The sequence below is a fragment of the Entelurus aequoreus genome, linkage group LG25 (genome assembly GCF_033978785.1).
Source record: "Entelurus aequoreus isolate RoL-2023_Sb linkage group LG25, RoL_Eaeq_v1.1, whole genome shotgun sequence".
In the NCBI taxonomy this organism is placed as follows: Eukaryota; Metazoa; Chordata; class Actinopteri; order Syngnathiformes; family Syngnathidae; genus Entelurus; species Entelurus aequoreus.
In genome coordinates, this window is record NC_084755.1 from 23,398,304 (window position 1) to 23,426,112 (window position 27,809).

Consider the following 27,809-nt stretch of genomic DNA (forward strand, 5'->3'; position numbering starts at 1 on the left):
GTGGTCAAAGTTGACATACACTTGTGAAGAACATAATGTCATGGCTGTCTTAAGTTTCCAATAACTTCTACAACTCTTTTGTTTTTGTGATAGAGTGATTGGAGCACATACTTGTTTGTCACAAAAAACATTCATGAAGTTTGGTTATTTTATGAATTTATTATGGGTCTACTGAAAATGTGACCAAATCTGCTGGGTCAAAAGTATACATACAGCAATGTTAATATTTGGTTACATGTCCCTTGGCAAATTTCACTGCAATAAGGCGCTTCTGGAAGCCATCCACAAGCATCTGGCAAGCTTCTGGTTGCATTTTTGCCACTCCACTTGACAAAATTGGTGCAGTTCAGCTAAATTTGTTGGTTTTCTGACATGGACTTGTTTCTTCAGCATTGTCCACACGTTTAAGTCAGGACTTTGGGAAGGCCATTCTAAAACCTTAATTCTAGCCTGATTTAGCCATTCCTTTACCACTTTTGACGTGTGTTTGGGGTCATTGTCCTGTTGGAACACCCAACTGCGCCCAAGACCCAACCTTACGGGCTGATGATTTTAGGTTGTCCTGAGGAATTTGGGGGTAATCCTCCTTTTTCATTGTCCTATTTACTTTCTGTAAAGCACCAGTTCCATTGGCAGTAAAACAGGCCCAGAGCATAATACTACCACCACCATGCTTGACGGTGGGCATAGTGTCCCTGGGATTGAAGGCCTCACCTTTTCTCTTCCAAACATATTGCTGGGTATTGTGGCCAAACAGTTTATTTTTTGTGACAAACAAGTATGTGCTCCAATTAGTGATGTCGATAAATGCGTTAAAATGTAATATCGGAAATTATCGGTATTGTTTTTTTAATTATCTGTATCGTTTTTTTTTTTTTTTTTTTTTTTTTTTTTTTTTTAATTAAATCAACATAAAAAACACAAGATACACTTACAATTAGTGCACCAACCCAAAAAACCTCCCTCCCCCCATTTCTTTCTGTTATCAATATTCTGGTTCCTACATTATATATCAATATATATCAATATTTATAATACAGTCTGCAAGGGATACAGTCTGTAAGCACACATGATTGTGCGTGCTGCTGGTCCACTAATAGTACTAACCTTTAACGGTTAATTTTACTCATTTTCATTAATTACTAGTTTCTATGTAACTGTTTTTATATTGTTTTACTTTCTTTTTTATTCAAGAAAATGTTTTTAATTTAGTTATCTTATTTTATTATTTTTTTTAAAAAGTACCTTATCTTCACCATACATGGTTGTCCAAATTAGGCATAATAATGTGTTAATTCCACGACTGCATATATCGGTTGATATCGGTATCGGTTGATATCGGTATCAGTAATTAAAGAGTTGGACAATATCGGAATATCGGATATCGGCAAAAAGCCATTATCGGACATCCCTAGCTCCAATCACTCTATCACAAAAAAATAAGAGTTGTAGAAATTATTGGAAACTCAAGACAGCCATGACATTATGTTCTTTACAAGTGTATGTAAAATTTTAATCCTGGTATCGGTACTCTTACACTATATCCTACTAATGAGATGTATCACAATGTGGTATTTTTTGTGTGTAAAATTGTATGTATATATACACTTATACACATGAATAAAATGCCAATTTTGCTTGTATTATAGCATTTAATTTGTAAAGCATATATTGTATATAAAAAGACAAGACAATTAAAAAACATTAACAAGTATTGTTAGTACAGTAGGAAGGGGATTCATATGGTCCCATGTGTCACTGTTTACTTGACACATGAAACATGACGAATTTGGGGGGGTGCACAATGAACTTTAGCCGCCAGATGGCAGTAGAGTGTTGGAAATCTTCAAATATGTTTTGTTGCAATTCCATAAGAGTGGCACTTTTCATCGTTTTTAGCAGAATGCATTGCAAAATGATTAACCCCCCTCTTCCTCTCACGCGAGATCCACCCAGAAATGGGGCCCAATGAATCCCTTCCCTCCTCTACCTGCCTTTCTTTTCGACAGTGATCACTATAGAGCAGGGGTGCCCACACTTTTTCTGCAGGCGAGCTACTTTTCACTTAATCAAGTCGTGGGGATCTACCTTATTCATATATATCATTTATATTTACTTATTTATGAAATATATGTTTTTGTTAACACGTTTAAGGTGTTTAATGATAATACAAGCATGTTTAACACTTATAGTTATTATTGTTAACACGAAAGTCAAGTATTTCTTATATATATATATATATATATATATATATATATATATATATATATATATAGATTCACTGAAAGTCACGTATTTCTTATACATATATATATATATATATATATATATATAAGAAATACGTGACTTTCAGTGAATTCTAGCTATATATGTATATATTCATTTTATTATATATATATAGTGTAAATATATATAAAGAAATACTTGACTTTCAGTGAATTCTAGCTATATATATATATATATATATATATATATATATATATATATATATATTATATGTATATGTATATGTATATATATATGTATATATATAAGAAATATTTGACTTTTAGTGAATTCTAGCTATATATATATATTTATTTTATATATATATATATATATATATATATATATATATATATATATATATATATATATATATATATATATATATATATATATATATATATATATATATATATATATATATATATATATATATATATATATATATATATATACTACCGTTCAAAAGTTTGGGGTCACCCAAACAATTTTGTGGAATAGCCTTCATTTCTAAGAACAAGAATAGACTGTCGAGTTTCAGATGAAAGTTCTCTTTTTCTGGCCATTTTGAGCGTTTAATTGACCCCACAAATGTGATGCTCCAGAAACTCAATCTGCTCAAAGGAAGGTCAGTTTTGTAGCTTCTGTAACGAGCTAAACTGTTTTCAGATGTGTGAACATGACTGCACAAGGGTTTTCTAATCATCAATTAGCCTTCTGAGCCATTGAGCAAACACATTGTACCATTAGAACACTGGAGTGATAGTTGCTGGAAATGGGCCTCTATACACCTATGTAGATATTGCACCAAAAACCAGACATTTGCAGCTAGAATAGTCATTTACCACATTAGCAATGTATAGAGTGTATTTCTTTAAAGTTAAGACTAGTTTAAAGTTGTCTTCATTGAAAATAAGGACATTTCAACGTGACCCCAAACTTTTGAACGGTAGTGTATATATATATATATATATATATATATATATATATATATATATATATATATATATATATATATATATATATATATATATATATATATATAAAAGAAATACTTGAATTTCATTGTTCATTTATTTACATATATACACACACATAAAAGTTTGATCTACAAAATGTGCAGGCAGCTTCGTTCTTCTGCTTCATTTCCGTTATGTTTTTGGACATTACTACTTGCCGTAGTTTTGAAGCAATGCATGATGGGAATCCTGATGTTGTGTGTCAGTGTATTAACGTGCCGGCTGGAATAAACACACGCTGAGAAATAGCTCCGTGCCTGCCTACTTTATGGGTTATAGATAAACCTATGGATAACGGAGACATATATAATAGTCTCCTTTTCAGGTGAGAGAGGACGCTAAAGGCAGTGCCTTTAAGGCACGCCCCCAATATTGTTGTCCGGGTGGAAATCGGGAGAAATTTGGGGGAATGGTTGCCCCGGGAGATTTTCGGGAGGGGCACTGAAATTCGGGAGTCCCCGGGGAAAATCAGGAGGTTTGGCAAGTATGGTAATGATAAGTGTGACCAGTAGATGGCGGTCACACACAGTGGACTGCAAGTCGACGCCTGTTCAATGAATGGCGCTAGTAAGTCCCCGTAAGCAAGCAACATGAACACTTTGATGTTTCATTGAGAATATAGAACATTACACACGGTGCTCAAAAATCTATCAATAGGTTTTAGTACAACTTTGGTAAGCTACGAAGCCGCACCACTTGATTGAACGCGGAGCATTACGGCTACCGTAGTCAGACGTACTGTGCTTCAACATACGGGTATTATGGTGTGTGTATAAGGACCCAAGATGGCAACTATTAGGAGACATATTATCTGGCGTTTTGTTTCGCCATATTATGCAAAAACAACTTTTCTTACTTATTGTTACCTGCTGAAGTGTATTTGGAAGTTGCGTAAGTCCTGAAAATGCGCGCGCGTCCGCCATTGTAGTCCGCACCGTAGTCAATAAGCTCCTTCTTTTTCTCCATCCTCTTGTTGTGGGGCATTCATCCTCCACTGCTGCCATTTGTAATATAAAGTAGCGCACAGTTCTAACTTATATCTGTCAGTAGACTTGTTAGTACAACCGGTACAACAAAGTTGACGGGGAGAAGACGCTGTCGAAGTGGAGGCTCCTAAATAAGACCACCCACAAACCTGCACATCCTGAAGAGACGGTCAGAAAGCGGCTTGAAGATGATCTGTAAAACATAATATATGCAACATTTTGAACAAAAGACCACCATTACATGTTATGTAGACCACAAGGAAGTGTTTTAAATGTAGAAAAAATATCATAATTTGTCCCTTTTAATGCGGTGAGTCATTTGTATAAAAATCAACCTGAGTAGACTCACTCATCGGCAGTACGCCTTATAATATGGTGCGCCCTATGGTCCAAAAAATATGGTAGTATTGTTGCTGCAGCTTTCATGTAAATTTATAATATAAACAATAGATGATTATATCATACGGCAGACATTTGTATGTCGAATTACGATATATATTGTAATCTTGCACAGCATTATCATACAAGCAAATACGATAAAGACCTTTAAAAATGTGGAATGCCTCTACTTAAAATTATTCTTCCCACTTTATTGTCACATTAATCTGCGAGAGACTTGAAGCCCCTTTTTTTCTTGTTTTTAATCTTCAGCCGTCCCCTTTAAGCTCGCTCAATAACTCACTGTGGTTTGAGACTTTACTTACGTTTATCCACAACATGACACAACTCCCAGTCTGTCCCCTTCTTCTTGAGTTACACAAATCCGCATTTTTACTCCGAGCGGGCATGGAAACCAGCATTAATGACAAATGTGCTGCTCAAACCCCCTTATGGATACACAGTATGTTTTACTGCTGCTCTCCATCCAGGCGCAGACTGTCGCTGTGTGTGTGTGTGTGTGTGTGTGTGTGTGTGTGTGTGTGTGTGTGTTTGTTCTTGTATTTCTACCCTTCTTGAGACATCAACAAGTAAAAGTACCTTCTATAAAAGGACCGGTGAACAAGTTAGGACATAAAACATGGTCCCAATAAGGAAAACAATTGCATCTAATAGAGAATGTCTCATTTGCACCCCTGGTGGTGAAATCTATCAAATTTAGGGTGGTCCCAAACAGGAGGGATTTTTCAAATTGACTGTGTCTGTTTTAAAAGTGCTCCCCCTCTGGTCAACATATGAAATAACAAGTGTGTGTAAACAATTGAAGTGCTCCCCCTCTGGTCAACATATATAATAACAAGTGTGTGTAAGAAATTGAAATTTGACCCCTTTGGCCAAAATGTATTAAAAAAAAAAAAAAAAAAAAGTATATGGAGACATACTGTAACAACTTGAAGTAAATAATGAAGATTAAATAACATCTACAAACAAACAATTCCCCCCAAAAATAAATAACTAAAATCAGTCTTTTCCTCACAATGTGTCAACCTTTTTCTTATAAGATTGGGAAAATGTTGTCATATTCTTTCTGTTTATGTAATATTGCAATATTTTATCATATAATTACTCCTTTTTTTAATGTAAAATTATTACTTTTTAATGCAAAATGGCCACATTTGTCATATAAATTTCTGACGTTTATCACAATATTGCCAATTTGTTTGTTGTTCTTGTAAAATAATGACATTTTTTGACTTTTGTCATCATTTTGCCAGGTAAAATTGGGATTATTATAATATTGCCAAAATGTTAAAGTTTTCTTATAAAAATTGTGACTTTTGTCGAGTAAAATTACGACTCTTCATCGGTAGGTTGTGAGTTCAAACCCCGGCCGAGTCATACCAAAGACTATAAAAATGGGACCCATTACCTCCCCGCTTGGCACTCAGCATCAAGGGTTGTAATTGGGGGTTAAATCACCAAAAATGATTCCCGGGTGCGGCACCGCTGCTGCTCACTGCTCCCTCATCTCCCAGGGGGTGAACAAGGGGATGGGTCAAATGCAGAGGACAAATTTCACCACACCTAGTGTGTGTGTGACAATCATTGGTACTTTAACTTATTGAGTTAAATTCCAACTTTTACCATAATATTGCACAAATGTCTTGAAATATTTTGACTTGCGTTGAGTAAAATTAACTTTTATTATTAATACTGCCAAAATTCCAAGTTTTTCTTGTGAAATTGAGACCTTTTTCTTGTGACATTCCAACTAATTTTCCACTACAATCTTTTTTTATATTTGCATAGTATGTATGTATTATTAATGTTGTAAACACAAATCTTTATATATCTAGAAAGGGTGGTCCTAAAGAGGTAGGATTTTTTTGGCGGTCTCAATAAGAGTAGAATACAAGTGTGTGTGTGTGTGTGTGTGTGTGTCTGTGTGTGTGTGTGTGCGTGTGTGTGGTGGGATTTCAATGTGGTTTAGCACGTTTTCTTACACTGCGGAAAAGATGTTGACAGTGTATCTACTATGATGGTTTAAAGGTGTTAATTCATGAGTGTTTGTGTGTGTATCCATCACATTCACACATTCACACATGCACATTTAATATTACTATACTTAAAGACATATGCAGTCGTGGTCAAAAGTTTACATACACTTGTAAAGGACATACTGTCTTGAATTTCCAATCATTTCTACAACGCTTATTTTTTTGTGATAGAATGATTGGAGCACATACTTGTTTGTGACAAAAAACATTCATGAAGTTTGGTTCGTTTATTTTATTGTTTGGCCACAATACCCAGCAATATGTTTGGAAGAGAAAAGGTGAGGCCTTCAATCCCAGGGACACTATGCCCACCGTCAAGCATGGTGGTGGTAGTATTATGCTCTGGGCCTGTTTTGCTGCCAATAGAACTGGTGCTTTACAGAGAGTAAATGGGACATTGAGAAAAGAGGATTACCTCCAAATTCTTCAGGACAACCTAAAATCATCACTCCGGAGGTTGGGTCTTGGGCACAGTTGGGTGTTCCAACAGGACAATGACAAACACACGTCAAAAGTGGTAAAGGATTGGCTAAATCAGGCTAAAATTAAGGTTTTAGAATGGCTTTCCCAAAGTCCTGACTTAAACGTGTGGATAATGCTGAAGAAACAAGTCCGTGTCAGAAAACCAACAAATGTAGCTGAACTGCACCAACTTTGTCAAGAGGAGTGGTCAAAAATTCAACCAGAAGCTTGTGGATGGCTACCAAAAGTGTTTTATTGCAGTGAAACTCGCCAAGGGACATGTAACCAAATATTAACATTGCTGTATGTATACTTTTGACCCAGCAGATTTGGCCACATTTTCAGTAGACCCATAATAAATTCATACAAGAACCAAACTTTATGAATGTTTTTTGTGACCAACAAGTATGTGCTCCAATCACTCTATCACAAAAAAATAAGAGTTGTATAAATTATTGGAAACTCAAGAGAGCCATGGCATTATGTTCTTTACAAGTGTATGTAAACTTTTGACCACAACTGTAGGTATAAACAAGGTTTGTCTATAAAAGCCTCAATAGCAAACTTGTCAGGTACAAACAATGTGTACTACCTTGTTTATATACATTTATCATCATTAGGCCAAATGAAGATCTTCACCACATAGTAAAGACATTTACATATTACTTTGACCCAGATTTGCCTTGTCTGCTTGATTTTTGCCAGTTCCATTTTACAGTCTCAGTCTTTCTCGTGGGAACTACAAAGCAGAATGGAGCCACTATGTTTTATTAGTATGCTTTTTTTTTTAAACTAAAGATCCAGATGTACACTTTGTTCAAAAATGAATATTTTAAAACAATCTGCCGATCTCAGAAGGACTGCAAATGCAAAAGTGTGTAAGTCATTAAAATATAATCTATAAACCATTTGCACTTACTAGGTTACATAAAACATGCAAGGGTGTGATCCAGAGCAATTGGAAGCAGTTTTTGGAATCCTGTGCTTTATGTGCATGTTACGATGCGAAATTAATATACACACGTTCTTGGTTGAAATATACATATATGGGGCGGCGTGGCGCAGATGGAAGAGCTGACGTGCCAGCAAACTTGAGGGTTTCTTAAGGTTTGCTTTCAGCTTCCGCCATCCTAGTCACGGCCGTTGTGTCCTGAGTCGTGGTTAATGCCTCTCATGGCAGTGTGTGAATGGGTGAATGTGATGTATAATGTAAAGCGCTTCGGGTGTCATTCCAGGTATAATAAAGTGCTATATAAATACAGACCATTTCCCATGTATACAACACTTTTGTATACAAAAACAAATTATACTGGTGTATGAGTTACAACATAACTGTGATATTCTGCACAGTTGCCCTCACTTTAAATGTGTTATAAGTATTAAATTAATTTATACATTGATGTCTCTGTTTTATAAACATATTATTTCTGTAATAATATTGATTAAATTTCCACAAAATTATCTGTGTAATATATATATATATATATATATATATATATATATATATATATATATATATATATATATATATATATATATATATATATATATATATATATATATATATATATTTTATTATTATTATTATTATTTTTTAAATTTATATATATATTTTTTTACTTTTACTTTTATTTCCCTTTTGCTTTATACTAGTCTTGTCCCGATACCAATATTTTGGTACTGGTACCAAAATTATTTTGATACTTTTCGGTACGTTTCTAAATAAAGGGCACCACACAAAATTGCATTATTGGCTTTATTTTTTTTATTTATTTTAGGGTACATTAAACATATGTTTCTTATTGCAAGTTTGTCCTTAAATAAAATAGTGAACATACGAGACAACTTGTCTTTTAGTAGTAAGTAAACAAACAAAGACTCCTAATTTAGTCTGCTGACATATGCAGTAACATTTTGTGTCATTTTCCATTTTATTGTTTTGTCAAAATTATTAAGGACAAGTGGTAGAAAATGAATTACTTATCTATTTGTTTATTTACTGTTAATATCTGCTTACTTTCTCTCTTAACATGTTCTATCTACACTTCTGTTAAAATGTAATAATCACTGATTCTTCTGTTTGGATACTTTACACTAGTTTTGGATGATACCACAAATTTGGGTATCAATCCCATACCAAGTCGTTACAGGATCATACATTGGTCATATTCAAAGTCCTCATGTGTCCAGGGACATATTTCCTGAGTTTATAAACATAATATACGTTTTAAAAAAAGTAAAGAAGATGTTGTGATGCCAAAAAATATTGACGTAATCATAGTAGTATCGACTAGATACGCTCCTGTACTTGGTATCATTACAGTGGCGTTTGTTTACATTTTGACGCCGGTGAGCTACGGTGTGTAGTGAAGGATGTTTAGCTATCCCTCATCCTGCAAGGATGATACTTGTAAGAAACTCACTTTATTTGTCGCCATGGAGGCGAGGACTAGTGATTTAGAAGTAGCTACAACACTACCCACTGCGGCTGAACTTTAGCCGCTAGCTAGCTAGCCATGTCTTAAAGCACCTCTTCCTGTGGGTGTTTCAGTGTTATAACTTGATCTTTTGTTTTTAAGCCAAAATGCATCTGTTCTCCCCTTTCTGTCTACACACTGTGTCTGCTTGTAAGTACTCCGTGATTGTGCGCTGCCGAACATGCTCTTCTGCTCGTAAACCAGCAATGTCATGACATGACGACGACGGAGGTGCGGGGGGGGTGGGGGACCGGTACTTTTTAGAGCCGGTAAAGTACCGAATATGATTCATTAGTATCGCGGTAAGTATCGTACAACCCTACTTTATACTAATACTATACTGCCACAAATAGTACAATAACACTATTTTAAGATATAGGTCAAAATCCCCTATGTTTTTTTTTTGGCATTGTATGATGATGTACGGAAACAAGATTATTTTGAATGCATTAATTTGGTCTTAAAAACATTTGAACCCAAATGAATACAAATGTCACAAAAAATAAAAATTCATGATTTGTGATATTCTGCACATTCTTTTTAGTGTTGATTTCCACCAATAAATATAGATCAAAGCTTTTTTCTGGTGTTTCTGTGCCATGTTCAAAGAAAACATGTCTTTTGTTTTTTTTATGAGATAACAATATTGAGGCTGTGAGAGTTGTGTTTATGGCCGCCGAATCATTTTATTTTTTTAATCTTCTGAATGAGCATCTTGTCGGAGGATTACATACAAGCTATTCTAGCACCGCTGTCCTATTTTCTTCCATTCTAAGAAATAGCCTTTAATATAATTATCCTATAAAAACAAAGCCTCTCCCTCCACGCGCCCTTAATCCTGCCGTCGAAGGATTTATCCCAAACACACACCTACTTGTTTGCACACATGCATATCCACGGTGTGGTAATTACTGACAATGATCATTCACACGTGATCAGGCTCCCTAAAATGATCACGGAGAGAAGTTCCTCTGCTGAGGCTTCCAACGCTCGAATGCAAAACTAGCATCGTGTGTGTGTGTGTGTGTGTGTGTGTGTGTGTGTGTGTGTGCTTGTGTGTGTACGTGTGTATTTATGTGTCCAGCTTGGCTTGCCTCCATGCTGGCTGCCTCATTTGGCTGCAAGTTAAAAGCAAGAGGACTCCCAAGCTCAATATGTTATTTTGCATTCACTCAAGCTCTTCAGCTGCTGTGGACTGACTTGCATGTTGGCTGGCAGGTTTGAAGTTTAGACGGCGAGCTGAGCAAAACAATCCAAAAGCTGTCTTTTTTGTCAGTCTTTCTTTCATTTTTTTTGCACTATTTAAGTCTTTAATCCCATTATGTGCATTTCCTAATTTGCAACTACGGCTGATACACTATTAGTATTTGGCCACCCATCCAAATGATGAGAATCGGGTGTCCTAATCACTTGGCCCGGTGTATAAAATCAAGCACTGTTTCTACAAACATTTGTGAAAGAATGGGCCGCTCTCAGTGATTTCCAGCGTGTAACTGTCATCCTACTTGCCAACCTTGAGACCTCCGAATTCGGGAGATTGGGGGGAGGTGAGGTGGGGGGGCGGGGTTGAGGTGGGCGGGGTGGCGTTTGGTGGTAGCGGGTGGTGTATATTGTAGCGTCCCGGAAGAGTTAGTACTGCAAGGGGTTCTGGGGATTTGTTCTGTTGTGTTTATGTTGTGTTACGGTGCGAATGTTCTCCCGAAATGTGTTTGTCATTCTTGTTTGGTGTGGGTTCACAGTGTGGCGCATATTTGTAACAGTGTTAAAGTTGTTTATACGGTCACCCTCGGTGTGACCTGTATGGCCGTTGATCAAGTATGCTTTGCATTCACTTATGTGTGTGTAAAAGCCGCATATATTATCATGTTTGTATGGAGGAAAAGTGGACTTGACGATAGGTTGTTGAGGACGCTGAAGGCAGTGCCTTTATGGCACGCCCCCATTATTGTTTTCCGGGTGGAAATCTGGAGAAATTCGGGAGAATGGTTGCCCCGTTGAAATTTGGGAGTCTCCCGGGAAAATCGGGAGGGTTGGCAAGTATGACAGTCATAGGATGCCACAAATCCAGTCGTGAAATGTCCTTGCTCCTAAATATTCCAAAGTCAACTTTATTATAAGGAAAGTGAAGAGTTTGGGAACAACAGCAACTCAACCCCGAAGTGGTACGCCACGTAAACTGACAGAGAGGGGTCGGCGGATGCTGAAGTGCATAGTGCAAAGACTTTCTGCACGGTCAGTTGCTACAGAGCTCCAAACTTCTTGTGACCTTCCAATTAGCCCACGTGCAGTACGCAGAGTGCTTCATGGAATGGGTTTCCATGGCTGAGCAGGTACATCTAAATTTAGAGAAAAAAATGTGTCTGGGGGCCGGTATATCTATTTTTAGGAACACTAATACAAATTCGCACAATAATGTCTGATTGAATGCTAAAAACGTTGTGACAGACCGCCTTAAAAACACAATGGAATTTTATTATTTTTTACTGAATGAGACACCAAGAATGTACATGAAAATAAAGAATGTTACAATGTTAACTATGAAGAATAAAACACTGAATATTGACACCATATGAACGTCACACCCCCTCTCCATTGACATATCTTACAATCAAGCGAAATGCAACAAACACAGCAATATATGAACGCGAAGGGTAAAAAAAAACTCACCTACAATCTGATATATCTGATACATCACTAAGCTTTAAACTTTGTTGTAAAAATCTCCTTCCACGTCTGTCCCTGACACCCGCATTTCAGGCTGGCCTCTGTGGAAACGCTCCCCGCCCACACCGCTTGGGTGCCTCGTCTGAGCTGCTGTGACTTAGATTACCATAGTAACTAATTAGATGACCATAGTAACTAGTATGTCATCCATAAACGCAGATTCCAAGCATTGAAATACTTTGTATAATTGAAGACTTACGGTCATTGGAAAACATCACTGCACATCATAATGGCAGCTACACTTTCCATCTTAAAGATCTATAAAAATGATTTGGGAATGTCCGGCAGGCCAGATTGAAGAGCTTAATGGGCCGCATGTGGCCCCCGGGCCTTAATTTGTCCGGGTCTGATCCAAGCCATACATCACCAAGTCCAATGCAAAGTGTGGGATGCAGTGGTGTAAAGCACATCACCACTGGACTCTAGAGCAGTGGAGACACCTTCTCTGGACTGATGAATGACGCTTTTACATCTGGTAATCTGATGGACCAGTCTGGGTTTGGAGGTTGCCAGGAGAACGATACATTTCGGACTGCATTGTGCCAAGTGTGAAATTTGGTGGAGGAGGAATTATGGTGTGGGGTTGTTTTTCCAAGACTTGGGCTTGGCCCATTAGTTCCAGTGAAAGGAACTTTGAATGCTCCAGGATATCAAAACATTTTGGACAATTCCATGGGATGGCACTTCAAGTTCATACTGTATGTGAGTAAAGGCAGGTGGCCAAATACTTTTGGCAACATAGTGTACGACGGTAGCCCTAATGCAGGGTTGTCCAAACCTTTTCCACTGAGGGCCGCGCACTGAAAAATCAAAGCAAGCGGGGGCCATTTTGATAGTTTTCATTTTAAAAACCAATACAATATACACTACCGTTCAAAAGTTTGGGGTCACCCAAACAATTTTGTGGAATAGCCTTCATTTCTAAGAACAAGAATAGACTGTCGAGTTTCAGATGAAAGTTCTCTTTTTCTGGCCATTTTGAGCGTTTAATTGACCCCCACAAATGTGATGCTCCAGAAACTCAATCTGCTCAAAGGAAGGTCAGTTTTGTAGCTTCTGTAACGAGCTAAACTGTTTTCAGATGTGTGAACATGATTGCACAAGGGTTTTCTAATCATCAATTAGCCTTCTGAGCCAATGAGCAAACACATTGTACCATTAGAACACTGGAGTGATAGTTGCTGGAAATTGGCCTCTATACACCTATGTAGATATTGCACCAAAAACCAGACATTTGCAGCTCGAATAGTCATTTACCACATTAGCAATGTATAGAGTGTATTTCTTTAAAGTTAAGACTAGTTTAAAGTTATCTTCATTGAAAAGTACAGTGCTTTTCCTTCAAAAATAAGGACATTTCAATGTGACCCCAAACTTTTGAACGGTAGTGTATGTATAAAACATATACATTTAGGCCTCCACTCAGGCTTGAACCTGGGGACCCCAAAGGGTTTTGGTCAAAAAAATATAAAAAATGTGTCATTATTCAGTATTATTATTTTCATTATTATTCAAGTTTAAATCTCTAGATCAACATTAGATCAATCTGTCAATATAAAGTTCTTAAATATATACGTTTTATGCTCTTTTTCTCAAAGAAAACCCATTTTTTTAATGGAAAAAACAGAAAATATGCAATATTTTCACTCAATAAAATTTTTAAGTGGAATATTTGAGATGATATAATAATTGGAGCCTTAAAAAGGTCAATAACTCATAACACCATTGATTTTAATTCATTATTATTTTTTGAGCAATGACACTTAAAAACAAATCACACTAAAATTATTGGGGATCCAAAAGGGTCCTACTCATTTATTTGTTTTACTGTTTACTTATAACACAATAATCTCGAGATCAACTTCAGATCTATCCGTCAATTATAAGTTGTATTGTTGTTTATGTTTTTTTTTTGTTTGTTTTAGGCCCTTCTTTAAAAAAAAAACAGCTCAGTTTTTTTATATGGCAAACAAAATATGGAACATTTTCCCCAAAAATATCTCAAAGTGGAATATTTAATGTGACGTAATTGGAGCCTTGAATAGGTCAATAATTCATAATAACATTGATTTTGATTCTTTTTTTTTTTTTTTTAAAGAAACAGCCTGCATGGCAGCTTAGTGTTATTAGAGTAAACATTGCACCATTGTATTGTTACATTTCACTTGTTCGCTCTATTATACCACTTATTATGTTTTTAATTTTTTTTCCAATCTTATTTTTAAAATGTGCCATGGGGCCGTTAAAAAATGACCTGCGGGCCACAAATGGCCCCCGGGCCGCACTTTGGACACCCCTGCCCAAATGAAACCACTATCAACACTAGCTTACTAAAGAGCACTTCTCAAGCCACGTAAGAATCTCCACCGTGTACTCACACGTACGTATCTTCTCTTTCAGAGCTCGGTTGGGTCGCCATGACGAGCGAGGAGTGTCCTGTGCCGCCGGGGCAGCGCGAGGACTACGGCTCGGCGCAGGCGGATGACATCATCGAGGAAGTGGGTCCGTGCGATGACGCCAGCATCGGCAGTGACCTGAGTACGCTGGTGGTGCCCTTCCCCGAGCTGGCGCCCGTGGTCTTCTTCTGCCTCAAGCAGACCACCTGTCCCCGCAGCTGGTGCATCCGTATGGTTTCCAGTCCATATCCTTTTCATTTGCTGGCGGTCCTGCTGTTGTTTTTTTTGTGGGGAATGATCTCAACATGCGTTTAAATGGTATCGTTTTGCATGGGAAATCAGACCGGGTTCAGGTTCAGTTGTCGCAAATGGATTGCATCGACTGGTTGTGTGGCTCATTCAACATACAGCAGGGAAGGGATTAATATGGCCCTATTCCTGGGTGGATCTTGCATAAGAGGATAATCATTTTCAAATGCAGTCTGCTGAAAATGAAGGAAAGTGCCACTCTACATCGCAACTGACGCTGTGGTCAATGTTGGAATTCCCACAAAACACATTTTAAGATACACTATATTGCCAAACATATTTGGCCACCCATCCAAATGATCAGAATCAAGTGTCTTAATCACTTGGCCCACAGGTGTATAAAATCAAGCACTTAGGCATGGAGACTGTTTCTACAAACATTTGTGAAAGAATGGGCCGCTCTCTGTAGCTCAGTTATTTCCAGCGTGGAACTGTCATAGGATGCCACCTGTGCAACAAATCCAGTCGTGAAATTTCCTCGCTCCTAAACATTCCAAAGTCAACTGTCGGCTTTATTATACGAAAATGGAAGAGTTTGGGAACAACAGCAACTCAGCCACCAAGTGGTAGGCCACGTAAACTGACAGAGAGGGCTCAGCGGATGCTGAAGCGCATAGTGCAGAGAGGTCGCCGACTTTCTGCAAAGTCAGTTGCTACAGAGCTCCAGACTTCATGTGCCAATTAGCCCACACACAGTACGCAGAGAGCTTCACGGAATGGGTTTCCAAGGCCGAGCAGCTGCATCTAAGCCCTACATCACCAACATGACGATGAAAGCAAGGTTCATAAAGACATGGATGACAGAGTCTGTCGTGGATGAACTTGACTGGCCTGCACAGAGTCCTGACCTGAACCCGATAGAACACCTTTGGGATGAATTAGAACGAAGACTGCGAGCCAGGCCTTCTCGACCAACATCAGTGTGGGACCTCACCAATGCGCTTTTGGAAGAATGGTCGAAAGTTCCTATAAACACACTCCCCAACCTTGTGGACAGCCTTCCCAGAAGAGTTGAAGCTGTAATAGCTGCAAAAGGTGGACCGACATCATATTGAACCCTATGGGTTAGGAATGGGATGGCACTTCAAGTTCGTATGCGAGTCAAGGCAGATGGCCAAATACTTTTTGGCAATATAGTGTATTCAACACTGCTGCCATCTGGCAGCTAAATTGGCAAAACTTCCCAATTTGTCACGTTTCACGTGTCAAGTAAACATGGGGCCATATGAATCCTCTTCCTACTGTAGTTTGTTTATTTGTGTGGTTCAGCAGACTGTGGGAATAATGTTCTCCCCTTTTTTTTTTGTTAGAAAAATCACTTTTACCTCAGACCAGTGTTGTCAAACGTACGGCCCCGCGGGCCGAATCTGACCCGCCGACAGGTTTCCTTCGGCCCACGAGATGAGTTTGCTAAGTATAAAAATGAGCTGAGATTTTTGAATGAAAGAAACTGCTGTTTCTAAATGTGTCCACTGGATGTCGCCAGAGCAATTCTTTGTGTCCCCTTACCCCTGCACCGTTGTTGTGTGTGTCATTGCGGATTTTGCACCGAATCGTGTGTGTTAGCTGACCGCGCCGACAGCAGCGGGGGGGCTGAAGCTGATCCTTTCCCATTAGGGACGCGAAAAGACCACGCTGTGCTACAGCGTGAATGTGCATGTGTGTGTGTGTGTGTGTGTGTGTGTGTGTGTGTGTGTGTGTGTGTGTGTGTTTGTCCATCAATGGGGTGCAGGAGGACACACATAGCTCGGTTTAGTTTATTTCCCCTCAGTGGTATTGCTGTGGTTTGTTGTTTAGTTCAAGAGGCTCTGCACACATGACTTATCATTGTCATGTGGGCACAATAGAGCAGCCTTTGGAGGCAATTAGACCTTTTTCTGACCACGAGGAGGGATGCGGTCTGCAAATATGCTGCTGAAGCTCAGCCTCTGTGTTAAGTAGTCGGCGGCGATTGTGTACTCGTACGAATTCATGTATTGAGTAACTGTCGCAATCAAAGGAGGGGGCATAGTGGTTAGTGATGCGTTACTGTTGCCTGCTGTGACTGTGTTAGAGTGAGTGTGTGTGTGTGTGTTTGTGTGTGTGTGTGTGTGTGTGTGTGTGCATCACTATAGTAATATGCTAATATGAACAGTATGGTATGTTGCATCTGTTTGATCTAAGATTATGGTGTCGGGAGCAAGATGCATTCAAGCGTATCGTGCATAGCGGCGATGACAAGATCAGACCGCGTTGGGAGAGGTGTGTGTATGTGTGTGTGTTTATGTGTGTGTGTGTATGTGTGTGTGTGTGTTTATGGTGGTGGGGTTGGGAGTAGTACTGTTATAAGCGGGTGTTTTCACCATCTCTTAGCTGATCAATAAATCTGTCCGCCACACAGTTAAGAGAGGCCTTCCGTGACACACACACACACACACACACACGCACACACACTCACGCACACACACACACACACACACACACACACACACACACACACACACACACACACACACACACACACACGCACACACACACACACGCACACATTCTTGTATTTGTTACCTTCTTGAGACCTCCGAAAAATGCCAACCTCTTTAGGACCACCCTTTGTAGATATATAAAGAGTTGTATTTACAACATTAATAATATATACAAATTATGCAAATATAAAAAAGGTAAGCTTTTAGTTAATAATGTTGTAATTGTAATTGTTTCTTCAGTATTACTTCAAGTTATTACAGTATGTGTATATAAACATATTTATTTATTTTTTTAAATACATTTTGGCCAAAGGGGGCACATTTCAATTCCTTACACACACTTGTTATTACATATGTTGGGCAGAGGGGGAGCACTTCATATTTTTACACACATTTGTCATTTCATATGTTGACCAGAGGGGGAGCACTTTTAAAACCAAGACCCAGTCAATTTGAAAAATCCCTCCTTTTTGGGACCACCCTAATTATGATAGATTTCACCACAAGGGGTGCAAATGATGTCTACATTTGTTTGTAATGTGCTTAAGGCATACTTGCCAACCTTGAGACTAGGGCTGCAATTAACAACTAATTTGATAATCGATTAATCTGTCGATTATTACTTCGATTAATAATCAGATAAAAGAGACAAACTACATTTCTATCGTTTCCAGTATTTTATTGAAAAAAAAAAACAGCATACTGGCACCATACTTATTTTGATTATTGTTTCTCAGCTGTTTGTAAATGTTGCAGTTTATAAATAGAGTTTTATACAAAAATAAAACAAATAAAAAAAGTAGCCTCTGCGTATGCGCATAGCATAGATCCAACGAATCGATGACTAAATTAATTGCCAAATATTTTTATAATCTATTTTAATTAGAGATGTCCGATATCGGCCTGCCGAAGGACCTTATCTTCACCATACCTGGTTGTCCAAATTAGGCATAATAATGTGTTAATTCCACGACTGTATATATCGGTATCGGTTTATATCAGTATCGGTTGATATCGGTATCAGTTGATATCAGTATCGGTTGATATCAGTATCTGTAATTAAGAATTGGACAATATCGGAATGTTGGATATCGGCAAAAAGCCATTATCGAACATCCCTAATTTTAATCGATATAATCGATTAGTTGTTGCAGCCCTACATGAGACCTCCGAATTCGGGAGATAAGAGGGGACTGGGGGGATGTTTGGTGGTAGTGGGGGGTGTATATTGTAGCGTCCCGCAAAAGTTAGTGCTGCAAGGGGTTCTGGGTATTTGTTCTGTTGTGTTTATGTTGTGTTACGGTGCAGATGTTCTCCCGAAATGTGTTTGTCATTCTTGTTTGGTGTGGGTTCACAGTGTGGCGCATATTTGTAACAGTGTTAAAGTTGTTTATACGGCTACCCTCAGTGTGACCTGTATGGCTATAGATCAAATATGCCTTGCATTCACTTGTGTGTGTGTGAAAGCCGCATATATTATGTGACTGTGCCGCTGTTTGTATGGAGGAAAAGCGGACGTGACGACAGGTTGTAGAGGACGCTAAAGGCAGTGCCTTTAAGGCAGGCCCCCAATATTGTTGTCCGGGTGGAAATTCGGGAGAATGGTTGCCCCGGGAGATTTTCGGGAGGGGCACTAAAATTCGGGAGTCTCCCGGGAAAATCGGGAGGGTTGGCAAGTATGGCTTAAGGCCGATGACAAACGAGTCACGGACCACAGATGGCCCCTGTGCCGCACTTTGGGCAACCCAGCTGTAGAAGCTAACTGTTAATGGCCACTATAGTCTTAGTACCGTAATGTATTTGTTCATCGTATGGTCACATATGGGACGCAGGTTTTTTCGGGGATGAATAGGGAAGTCCTTTAGCTGCCGTCTTGTTTTATCATATATTGCTGCCATTGCTTCTGTCAATGTTTACTTTTGTATGCACTTTAAATCAACACAAAATCCTGACTTTGGAGCAATGTTCACGTACTCCAGTATTTGGCTCTCTATTAGATGCAATGATTTTCCGTATTGGGACCATGATTTTGGTCCTAACTTGTTCACCGGTCCTCATATGGAAGGTACTTTTCCCTGTTGATGTCTCAAGAAGGGTGGAAATACAAGAACGAGCACACACACGCACGCACACACACACACACACACACACACACACACACACACACACACACACACACACACACACACACACACACACACACACACGCACACGCACGCACACACACACACACACACACACACACACACACACGTCTCTCCAATGATAGTCTCCCACGCCTGACAGCCTGCAGCAGAGCACCTGGAGCTCACACTCCTTGTCATGGGGCACATGATACTTCAGGACCCTTTATTAGGTACACAAGCAGAATAGTATGTTGTTCTATTTAGTTAGTCCAGGAGTCGGCAACCCAAAATGTTTAAAGATTGGACCAAAAAATAAATTAAAAAATCTGTCTGGAGCCGCAAAAATGTAAAAGCCTTATATAAGTGTTATAATGAAGGCAACACATGATGTAAGTATCTATATTACCTAAATTAGCCTACTATTAAAATGACTTTAAAAGTTTTATACCAGTGTTATAATGAAGGCAACACATGATGTAAGTGTCCATATTAGCCTACTATCAAAGGCTGACGCAAATCTTCGTTGACAGAATTGTTGTATTTTAATTTTCATTTCATTTCAACATTGGAAATCATTAGTAAAACAGAGACTTCTCACAGGATGAGATAACTTCTGGAAATTACTGGTTTAGAAAGGCCAAAGGTATAGATGTGTGTGTCTAAGTTAAATGAAACGGCAGACTGTCTTCTTCTAATAGATTTATTACAATCTTTGCAAGCTGGGTAACGTTTGCTGTGGTCTGGAACAACATGGCACACAAACAACTATGAGAAATTTTGACAATGTTACATACAGATAGTGTGTCATGAGAAATGCAAATCTAAATTAAATACACAGAGGACATAAGTAAAGGAAATTAAATGAGCTCAAATATACCTAAAAACGAAGCATAATGATACAATATGTACATACAGTTGCCTAAACAGCATGTTAGCATTGATTAGCTTGCAGTCGTGCACTGACCAAATATGCCTAATTAGCACTGCAGCAAATCAATAAAATCAACAATGCTCACCTTTGTGCATTCACACACAACATACAATGTTTGGTGGACAAAATGAGACAAAAAAGCAGTGGCATAAAACACATCTTACCGTGGCAGCGTCGGAAAAAGATGTACATGTAAACAAACTGTGTGAGTTCAAGAACCGCCAAAATCAGTAGGACAAAACGGCGCTCGCCAAATGCTCTCATCAGTGAAGCATGTTTAGTATAAATAGTGGGATTTCCATCAATTAGGAAGGTTTGTGTCATGTTTGTCCTCCTACAGAAAATATATTTTAAAAAAATAAATAAAAATGTCTTCATCTTTTTCCATTTTCACACATCTCTGACAGTGGTCCAGGGAGCCACTAAGGCGGCAAGTTGCTGACCCCCGAGTTAGTCTGAAGAGTTGCATGAACAATTCTGCCTTTAGAAAGCTAATAATGCTTAGTTTGTATGAGAGGTATTAAATGAACATTATTATTGTGTATTATCATATTTCAGAAAGCTTCAATGCATTTTTACACCAATACAAAGCCCCCTTTTCACTGCATGTTGCTTACTTGGCTCGACACATCGCTACACACCCTTGACACTTTTCCATTGTCAAAAGCAGGTACTAAGAGCATGGCCACCTTAATGCAAGGCCTTACAGGGGCCCCCACCCAATCAGGGGCCGGCGATTTTGACGGTAGAATGCAATGAATGCTGTTTATACCTTGAAGGTAGAAAAGCGCTATACAAGTATAACCCATTTATCATTTATTGCTGTCAATCACAGACCGCTCCGCTTAGTGTAGCGATTGTGTACTCTCTCTCTGCTAGATTGATTTTTTCCTACATCTCTGGGCTGAGCTCAGACCCAGGTTGCCGGTGTGAGAGGCCAGCGTCCTGACTAGTGAGCTATAACCACAGGCAATCTACCAGAATGCCAACACTATTATTGAAATGGACTAGCCTATGTTACTACACTTGCACAGATGTGCATGCGCCCATCGCTAAGGTGGATGTATTCAAGAACGAAACTATTTTTTTAAGCGGATGATACTTTTGCATTGTTGATGTTCTTGTAACGGTACAGTGGAGAAGGAGACGGCACGGAGAGAGGGACGCCGCTAAGCTTGAAGCGCATTCATTTGTACAAAGGAATGATGTGTGTAACTAAACCAAAGATGTGTGGTGAGACTATGTGAAGCAATTATCTGTTGAGTGTTACTGGGAGGTGTTGGAGGTGCGTGTAGAGGCAGATGCGGAAGTCCTGAAAGGGCAAGGCAGGCTCGGAGGTTCCGGGGACAGGCAAGTGGTCAGTGGCTGGAGCGAGGCGTCGTTGTCTGGGGGCAGGCGAAAGGTCGAGAGTCCAAGGGGGATCCGGGGAAACGAGACGCACAGCTAGAAACCATGGAATGACGCAAAGCTGCAGGATGACGACACAGGACAAGACACGGTGAGCACACAGGAGGGGAGACAGAGAGCAAGGAAGCGCATAGGCGAGGAAAGCTAGAGACGTGGAGGGCTTACTGTACGGCTACAAGTAGCTACGTTCTGGCACTGGAACGCAGGGCACGCTGCCTTAAGAAGGGAGTGGAGTCCTCATCAGCGTCAGAGGTGTTGATTCCTGACGCTTATATTGCTCTTCTGAGCGCATCGCTGGAATTTGCGACGGCAGGAGCTTGAGCCGTAACAGTTCTGTTGAGTAAAAACATAATTTGTTTTTTGTAACTGTTTCCAGGTTTTTTGTGGGGATGTTGAGTTTTTGGGGGACCCCCAATAAGCCCTTCAGCCCTGTATCCTCTAACCCTGACTAGAAGGTACTATGTTTGAGCATGCATGACTAGGAGTGACAAAAAGAACACATTTGTGAAAGACAACTTATCTAATGGCTGGGATTTAAGATACTACAATATTATGTTCCACAGTATCTACCACTTTTTGGTGCCCTTCGTCTCCTTGCAAAGGAAATCCAGTAGATCCTTAAATCGCTAAGTTGTTGTTTGTTGGCGTTTCTCACTCTGACTCCATCAATCAATCAATCAATCAATGTTTATTTATATAGCCCTAAATCACAAGTGTCTCAAAGGGCTGTACAAGCCACAACGACATCCTCGGTACAGAGCCCACATACGGGCAAGGAAAACTCACCCCAGTGGGACGTCAATGTGAATGACTATGAGAAACCTTGGAGAGGACCGCATATGTGGGTAACCCCCCCCCCCCCTCTAGGGGAGACCGAAAGCAATGGATGTCGAGTGGGTCTGACATAATATTGTGAAAGTCTAACACATCAGCGAGAGTCCAATCCATAGTGGGGCAAGCAGGAACCATCCCGAGTGGAGACGGGTCAGCAGCGTAGAGATGTCCCCATCTGATGAACAGGCTAGCGGTCCACCCCGGGTTTGGAGCAGAGTAGAAAAGAAAAGAAAAGAAACGGCAGATCAACTGGTCTAAACAGGGAGTCTATTTAAAGGCTAGAGTATACTCCATGACATGCATGTTTGTGGTAGAGACACATGGTAGAGACATATGGCCACCCTACAGAGCCCGTTTTCCGTTCCCTGTTCCTGGCTCTGTCACCAAGTTTTTGTTAATGTGGGGTTAAATGGTTATATTTCCTAAATGAAGAGATTAGTTCTAGAAAATGCTAAATAAAATAATAAAATTGACATGAAAACAAATGGCATATATCAGTGGTTCTCAAACCTTTTTCACCAATTACCACCTCAGAAAAACACTTGGCTCTCCAAGTACCAGCATAACGACCAACATTGAAATACAATAGCGTAGTAGGCGTAAGTATTCATTAAAAACAAGATATAATTTATATTTAACAAATATATTCCATATTTTTGGCCATTGTAACATTACACACAGTTTGAACAGTAACACTGTTAGAATATAGGAGAATAGAACACTGTACTGGGGACGGCGTGGCGCGGTTGGGAGAGTGGCCGTGCCAGCAACCTGAAGGTTCCTTGTTCGATCCCCACCTTCTACCAACCTCGTCACGTCTGTTGTGTTCTTGAGCAAGACACTTCACCCTTGCTCCTGATGGGTCGTGGTTAGGGCATTGCATGGCAGCTCCCGCCATCAGTGTGTGAATGGGTGAATGTGGAAATAGTGTCAAAGCGCTTCGAGTACCTTGAAGGTAGAAAAGCGCTATACAAGTATAACCCATTTACCATTTGACTTTAACAAAGTAATTATTTGGCGTACCACTAGATAGAACCCACGTACCACTAGTGGTACACTAGTACCCCTAATAACCATATACCGTATTTTTCGGACTATAAGTCGCAGTTTTTTTCATAGTTTGACCCAATTCCTGGGAAACTTATCAAGGAGCTTTTTGTATTATTAGGTCCATCAGTGTTAAATATTATAAACTTATCACTTTCCTCTGGCACTGTTCCCCTAGCATTCAAAAAAGCGGTTATTCATCCTCTACTCAAAAGACCTAACCTCGATCCTGACCTCATGGTAAACTACCGGCCGGTGTCCCACCTTCCGTTTATCTCGAAAATCCTCGAAAAAATTGTCGCACAGCAGCTAAAAGAACACTTAGCGTCTAACAATCTCTGTGAACCTTTTCAGTCCGGTTTCAGGGCAAATCACTCTACGGAGACAGCCCTCGCAAAAATGACTAATGATCTATTGCTAACGATGGATTCTGATGCGTCATCTATGTTGCTGCTTCTTGATCTTAGCGCCGCTTTCGATACTGTTGATCATAATATTTTATTAGAGCGTATCAAAACGCGTATTGGGATGTCAGACTTAGCCTTGTCTTGGTTTAACTCTTATCTTACTGACAGGATGCAATGTGTCTCCCATAACAATGTGACCTCGCACTATGTCAAGGTAACGTGCGGAGTTCCCCAGGGTTCGGTTCTTGGCCCTGCACTCTTTAGTATTTACATGCTGCCGCTAGGTGACATCATACGCAAGTACGGTGTTAGCTTTCACTGTTATGCTGATGACACCCAACTCTACATGCCCCTAAAGCTGACCAACACGCCGGATTGTAGTCAGCTGGAGGCGTGTCTTAATGAAATTAAACAATGGATGTCCACTAACTTTTTGCAACTCAACGCTAAGAAAACGGAAATGCTGATTATCGGTCCTGCTCAACACCGACATCTATTTAATAATACCACCTTAACATTTGACAACCAAACAATTAAACAAGGCGACTCGGTAAAGAATCTGGGAATTATCTTCGACCCAACTCTCTCGTTTGAGTCACACATTAAGAGTGTTACTAAAACGGCCTTCTTTCATCTCCGTAATATCGCTAAAATTTGTTCCATTTTGTCCACAAGCGATGCTGAGATCATTATTCATGCGTTCGTTACATCTCGTCTCGATTACTGTAACGTTTTATTTCCGGGCCTCCCTATGTCTAGCATTAAAAGATTACAGTTGGTACAAAATGCGGCTGCTAGACTTTTGACAAAAACAAGAAAGTTTGATCATATTACGCCTATACTGGCTCACTTGCACTGGCTTCCTGTGCACCTAAGATGCGACTTTAAGGTTTTACTACTTACGTAAAAAATACTACACGGTCAAGCTCCTGCCTATCTTGCCGATTGTATTGTACCATATGTCCCGGCAAGAAATCTGCGTTCAAAGAACTCCGGCTTATTAGTGATTCCCAGAGCCCAAAAAAAGTCTGCGGGCTATAGAGCGTTTTCTATTCGGGCTCCAATACTATGGAATGCCCTCCCGGTAAAAGTTAGAGATGCTACCTCAGTAGAAGCATTAAAGTCTCATCTTAAAACTCATTTGTATACTCTAGCCTTTAAATAGACTCCCTTTTTAGACCAGTTGATCTGCCATTTCTTTTCTACTCTGCTCCCAACCCGGGGTGGACCGCTAGCCTGTCCATCGGATGGGGACATCTCTACGCTGCTGACCCGTCTCCGCTCGGGATGGTTCCTGCTGGCCCCACTATGGACTGGACTTTCGCTGATGTGTTGGACTTTCACAATATTATGTCAGACCCACTCGACATCCATTGCTTTCGGTCTCCCCTAGAGGGGGGGGGGGGGTTACCCACATATGCGGTCCTCTCCAAGGTTTCTCATAGTCATTCACATTGACGTCCCACCGGGGTAAGTTTTCCTTGCCCGTATGTGGGCTCTGTACCGAGGATGTCGTTGTGGCTTGTACAGCCCTTTGAGACACTTGTGATTTAGGGCTATATAAATAAACATTGATTGATTGATTGAGTTTGGCCGGGGGTGCGTCTTATACTCAGGAGCGACTTATGTGTGAAATTATTAACACATTATCGTAAAATATCAAATAATATTATTTAGCTCATTCACGTAAGAGACTAGACGTATAAGATTTCATGGGATTTAGCGATTAGGAGTGACAGATTGTTTGGCAAACGTATAGCATGTTCTATATGTTATAGTTATTTGAATGACTCTTACCATAATATGTTACGTTAACATACCAGGCACGTTCTCAGTTGGTTATTTATGCGTCATATAACGTACACTTATTCAGCCTGTTGTTCACTATTCTTTATTTATTAGGGCCCGCACGGTCCATTGTCAAAGGAATCCCAACGGGAGTCTTTTTGCAATGGGACGAAAGGACCTATTGAAATTGTAAGGTTTTATTTTAAATTGCCTTTCAAATGTCTATTCTTGGTGTTGGGTTTTATCAAATAAATTTCCCCAAAAAATACGACTTATACTCCAGTGTGACTTATACATGTTTTTTTCCTTCTTTATTATGCGTTTTCGGCCGGTGCGACTTATACTCCGGAGCGACTTATACTCCGAAAAATACGGTACGTACGTCCAATAATACAACATACACAACTGATTTAGTGCTGCAAAAATTGAAGTGCTATTAACGGACATTACAGAACTTAAGTTGTTGTTTACACTCCGAGCTGCCATCTTTGAAGCCAACTCTCTTGACTTTTGGAGTCGGAAAACTGACTTCGGTGGACGTTCCAGTTGAAGTTTATGACAAGGAAATAAAAAATTTCGACTTCCCAGTGCAAATGGAACGCAGCATAAGTATCTGTCGGCAGGAAGACTTCGAGGTCAAAGCCCAAATGAGTGAAATAAGAGCCAACTGTAGTTTTTACTTTTAGTTATTTAGCACTATCCACTTTATTGTGTTAAAAACATGTATGTAACATTTAGAGATGTCCGATAATGGCTTTTTTGCCAATATCCGATATTCCGGTATTGTCCAACTCTTTATTGCCGATTCCGATATCAACCGATACGATACATACAGTCGTGGAATTAGCACATTATTATGCTTAATTTTGTTGTGGTGCCCCGCTGGATGCATTAAACAATGTAACAAGGTTTTCCAAAATAAATCAACTCAAGTTATGGAAAAAAATGCCAACATGGCACTGCCGTATTTATTATTGAGGTCACAAAGTGCTTTTTTTTTTTTTTAACATGCCTCAAAACAGCAGCTTGGAATTTGGGACATGAGGAGGTTGAGATAGGCGGGGTTGGGGGGGGGGGGGGGGGGGTACGATTGTAGGGGGCAGCGGGGGGTGTATATTGTAGCGTCCCGGAAGAGCTAGTGCTGCAAGGGGTTCTGGGTATTTGTTCTGTTGTGTTTATATTGTGTTACGGTGCGGATGTTCTCCCGAAATGTGTTTGTCATTCTTGTTTGGTGTGGGTTCACAGTGTGGCGCATATTTGTAACAGTGTTAAAGTTGTTTATAGGGTCACCCTCAGTGTGACCTGTATGGCTGTTGACCAAAATTGCGTTGCATTCACTTGTGTGTGTGAAAAGCCATAGATATTTAAAGGCAGTGCCTTTAAAGGCCTACTGAAAGCCACTACTACCGACCACGCAGTCTGATAGTTTATATATCAATGATGAAATCTTAACATTGCAACACATGCCAATACGGCCGGGTTAACTTATAAAGTGCAATTTTAAATTTCCCGGGAAACTTCCGCTTGAAAACGTCTAGGTATGATGACGTTTGCGCGTGACGTCAATGGTTGAACCGGAAGTATTGGGACACATTGTATCACAATACAAACAGCTCTGTTTTCATCGCAAAATTCCACAGTATTCTGGACATCTGTGTTGGTGAATCTTTTGCAATTTGTTTAATGAACAATGAAGACTGCAAAGAAGAAAGTTGTAGGTGGGATCGGTGTATT

At 39.6% G+C, this 27,809-nt stretch overlaps 1 protein-coding gene across 4 annotated transcripts in view; it reads left to right on the forward strand.

The window, feature by feature from the left end:
- cacna1ia (calcium voltage-gated channel subunit alpha1 Ia) overlaps window positions 1–27,809 on the forward strand; it is a 566,877-nt gene that overhangs the window by 130,856 nt on the left and 408,212 nt on the right. For 3 of the 4 annotated variants that reach the window (XM_062036515.1, XM_062036516.1, XM_062036514.1), the window contains exon 2: window positions 14,769–15,008. In XM_062036515.1, the coding sequence (XP_061892499.1) occupies window positions 14,786–15,008 (223 nt within the window). In that variant the 5' untranslated portion in view covers window positions 14,769–14,785. Of the gene's footprint in view, window positions 1–14,768; window positions 15,009–27,809 lie in introns of those variants that run through there. The other variant, XM_062036517.1, reaches the window with a different exon arrangement.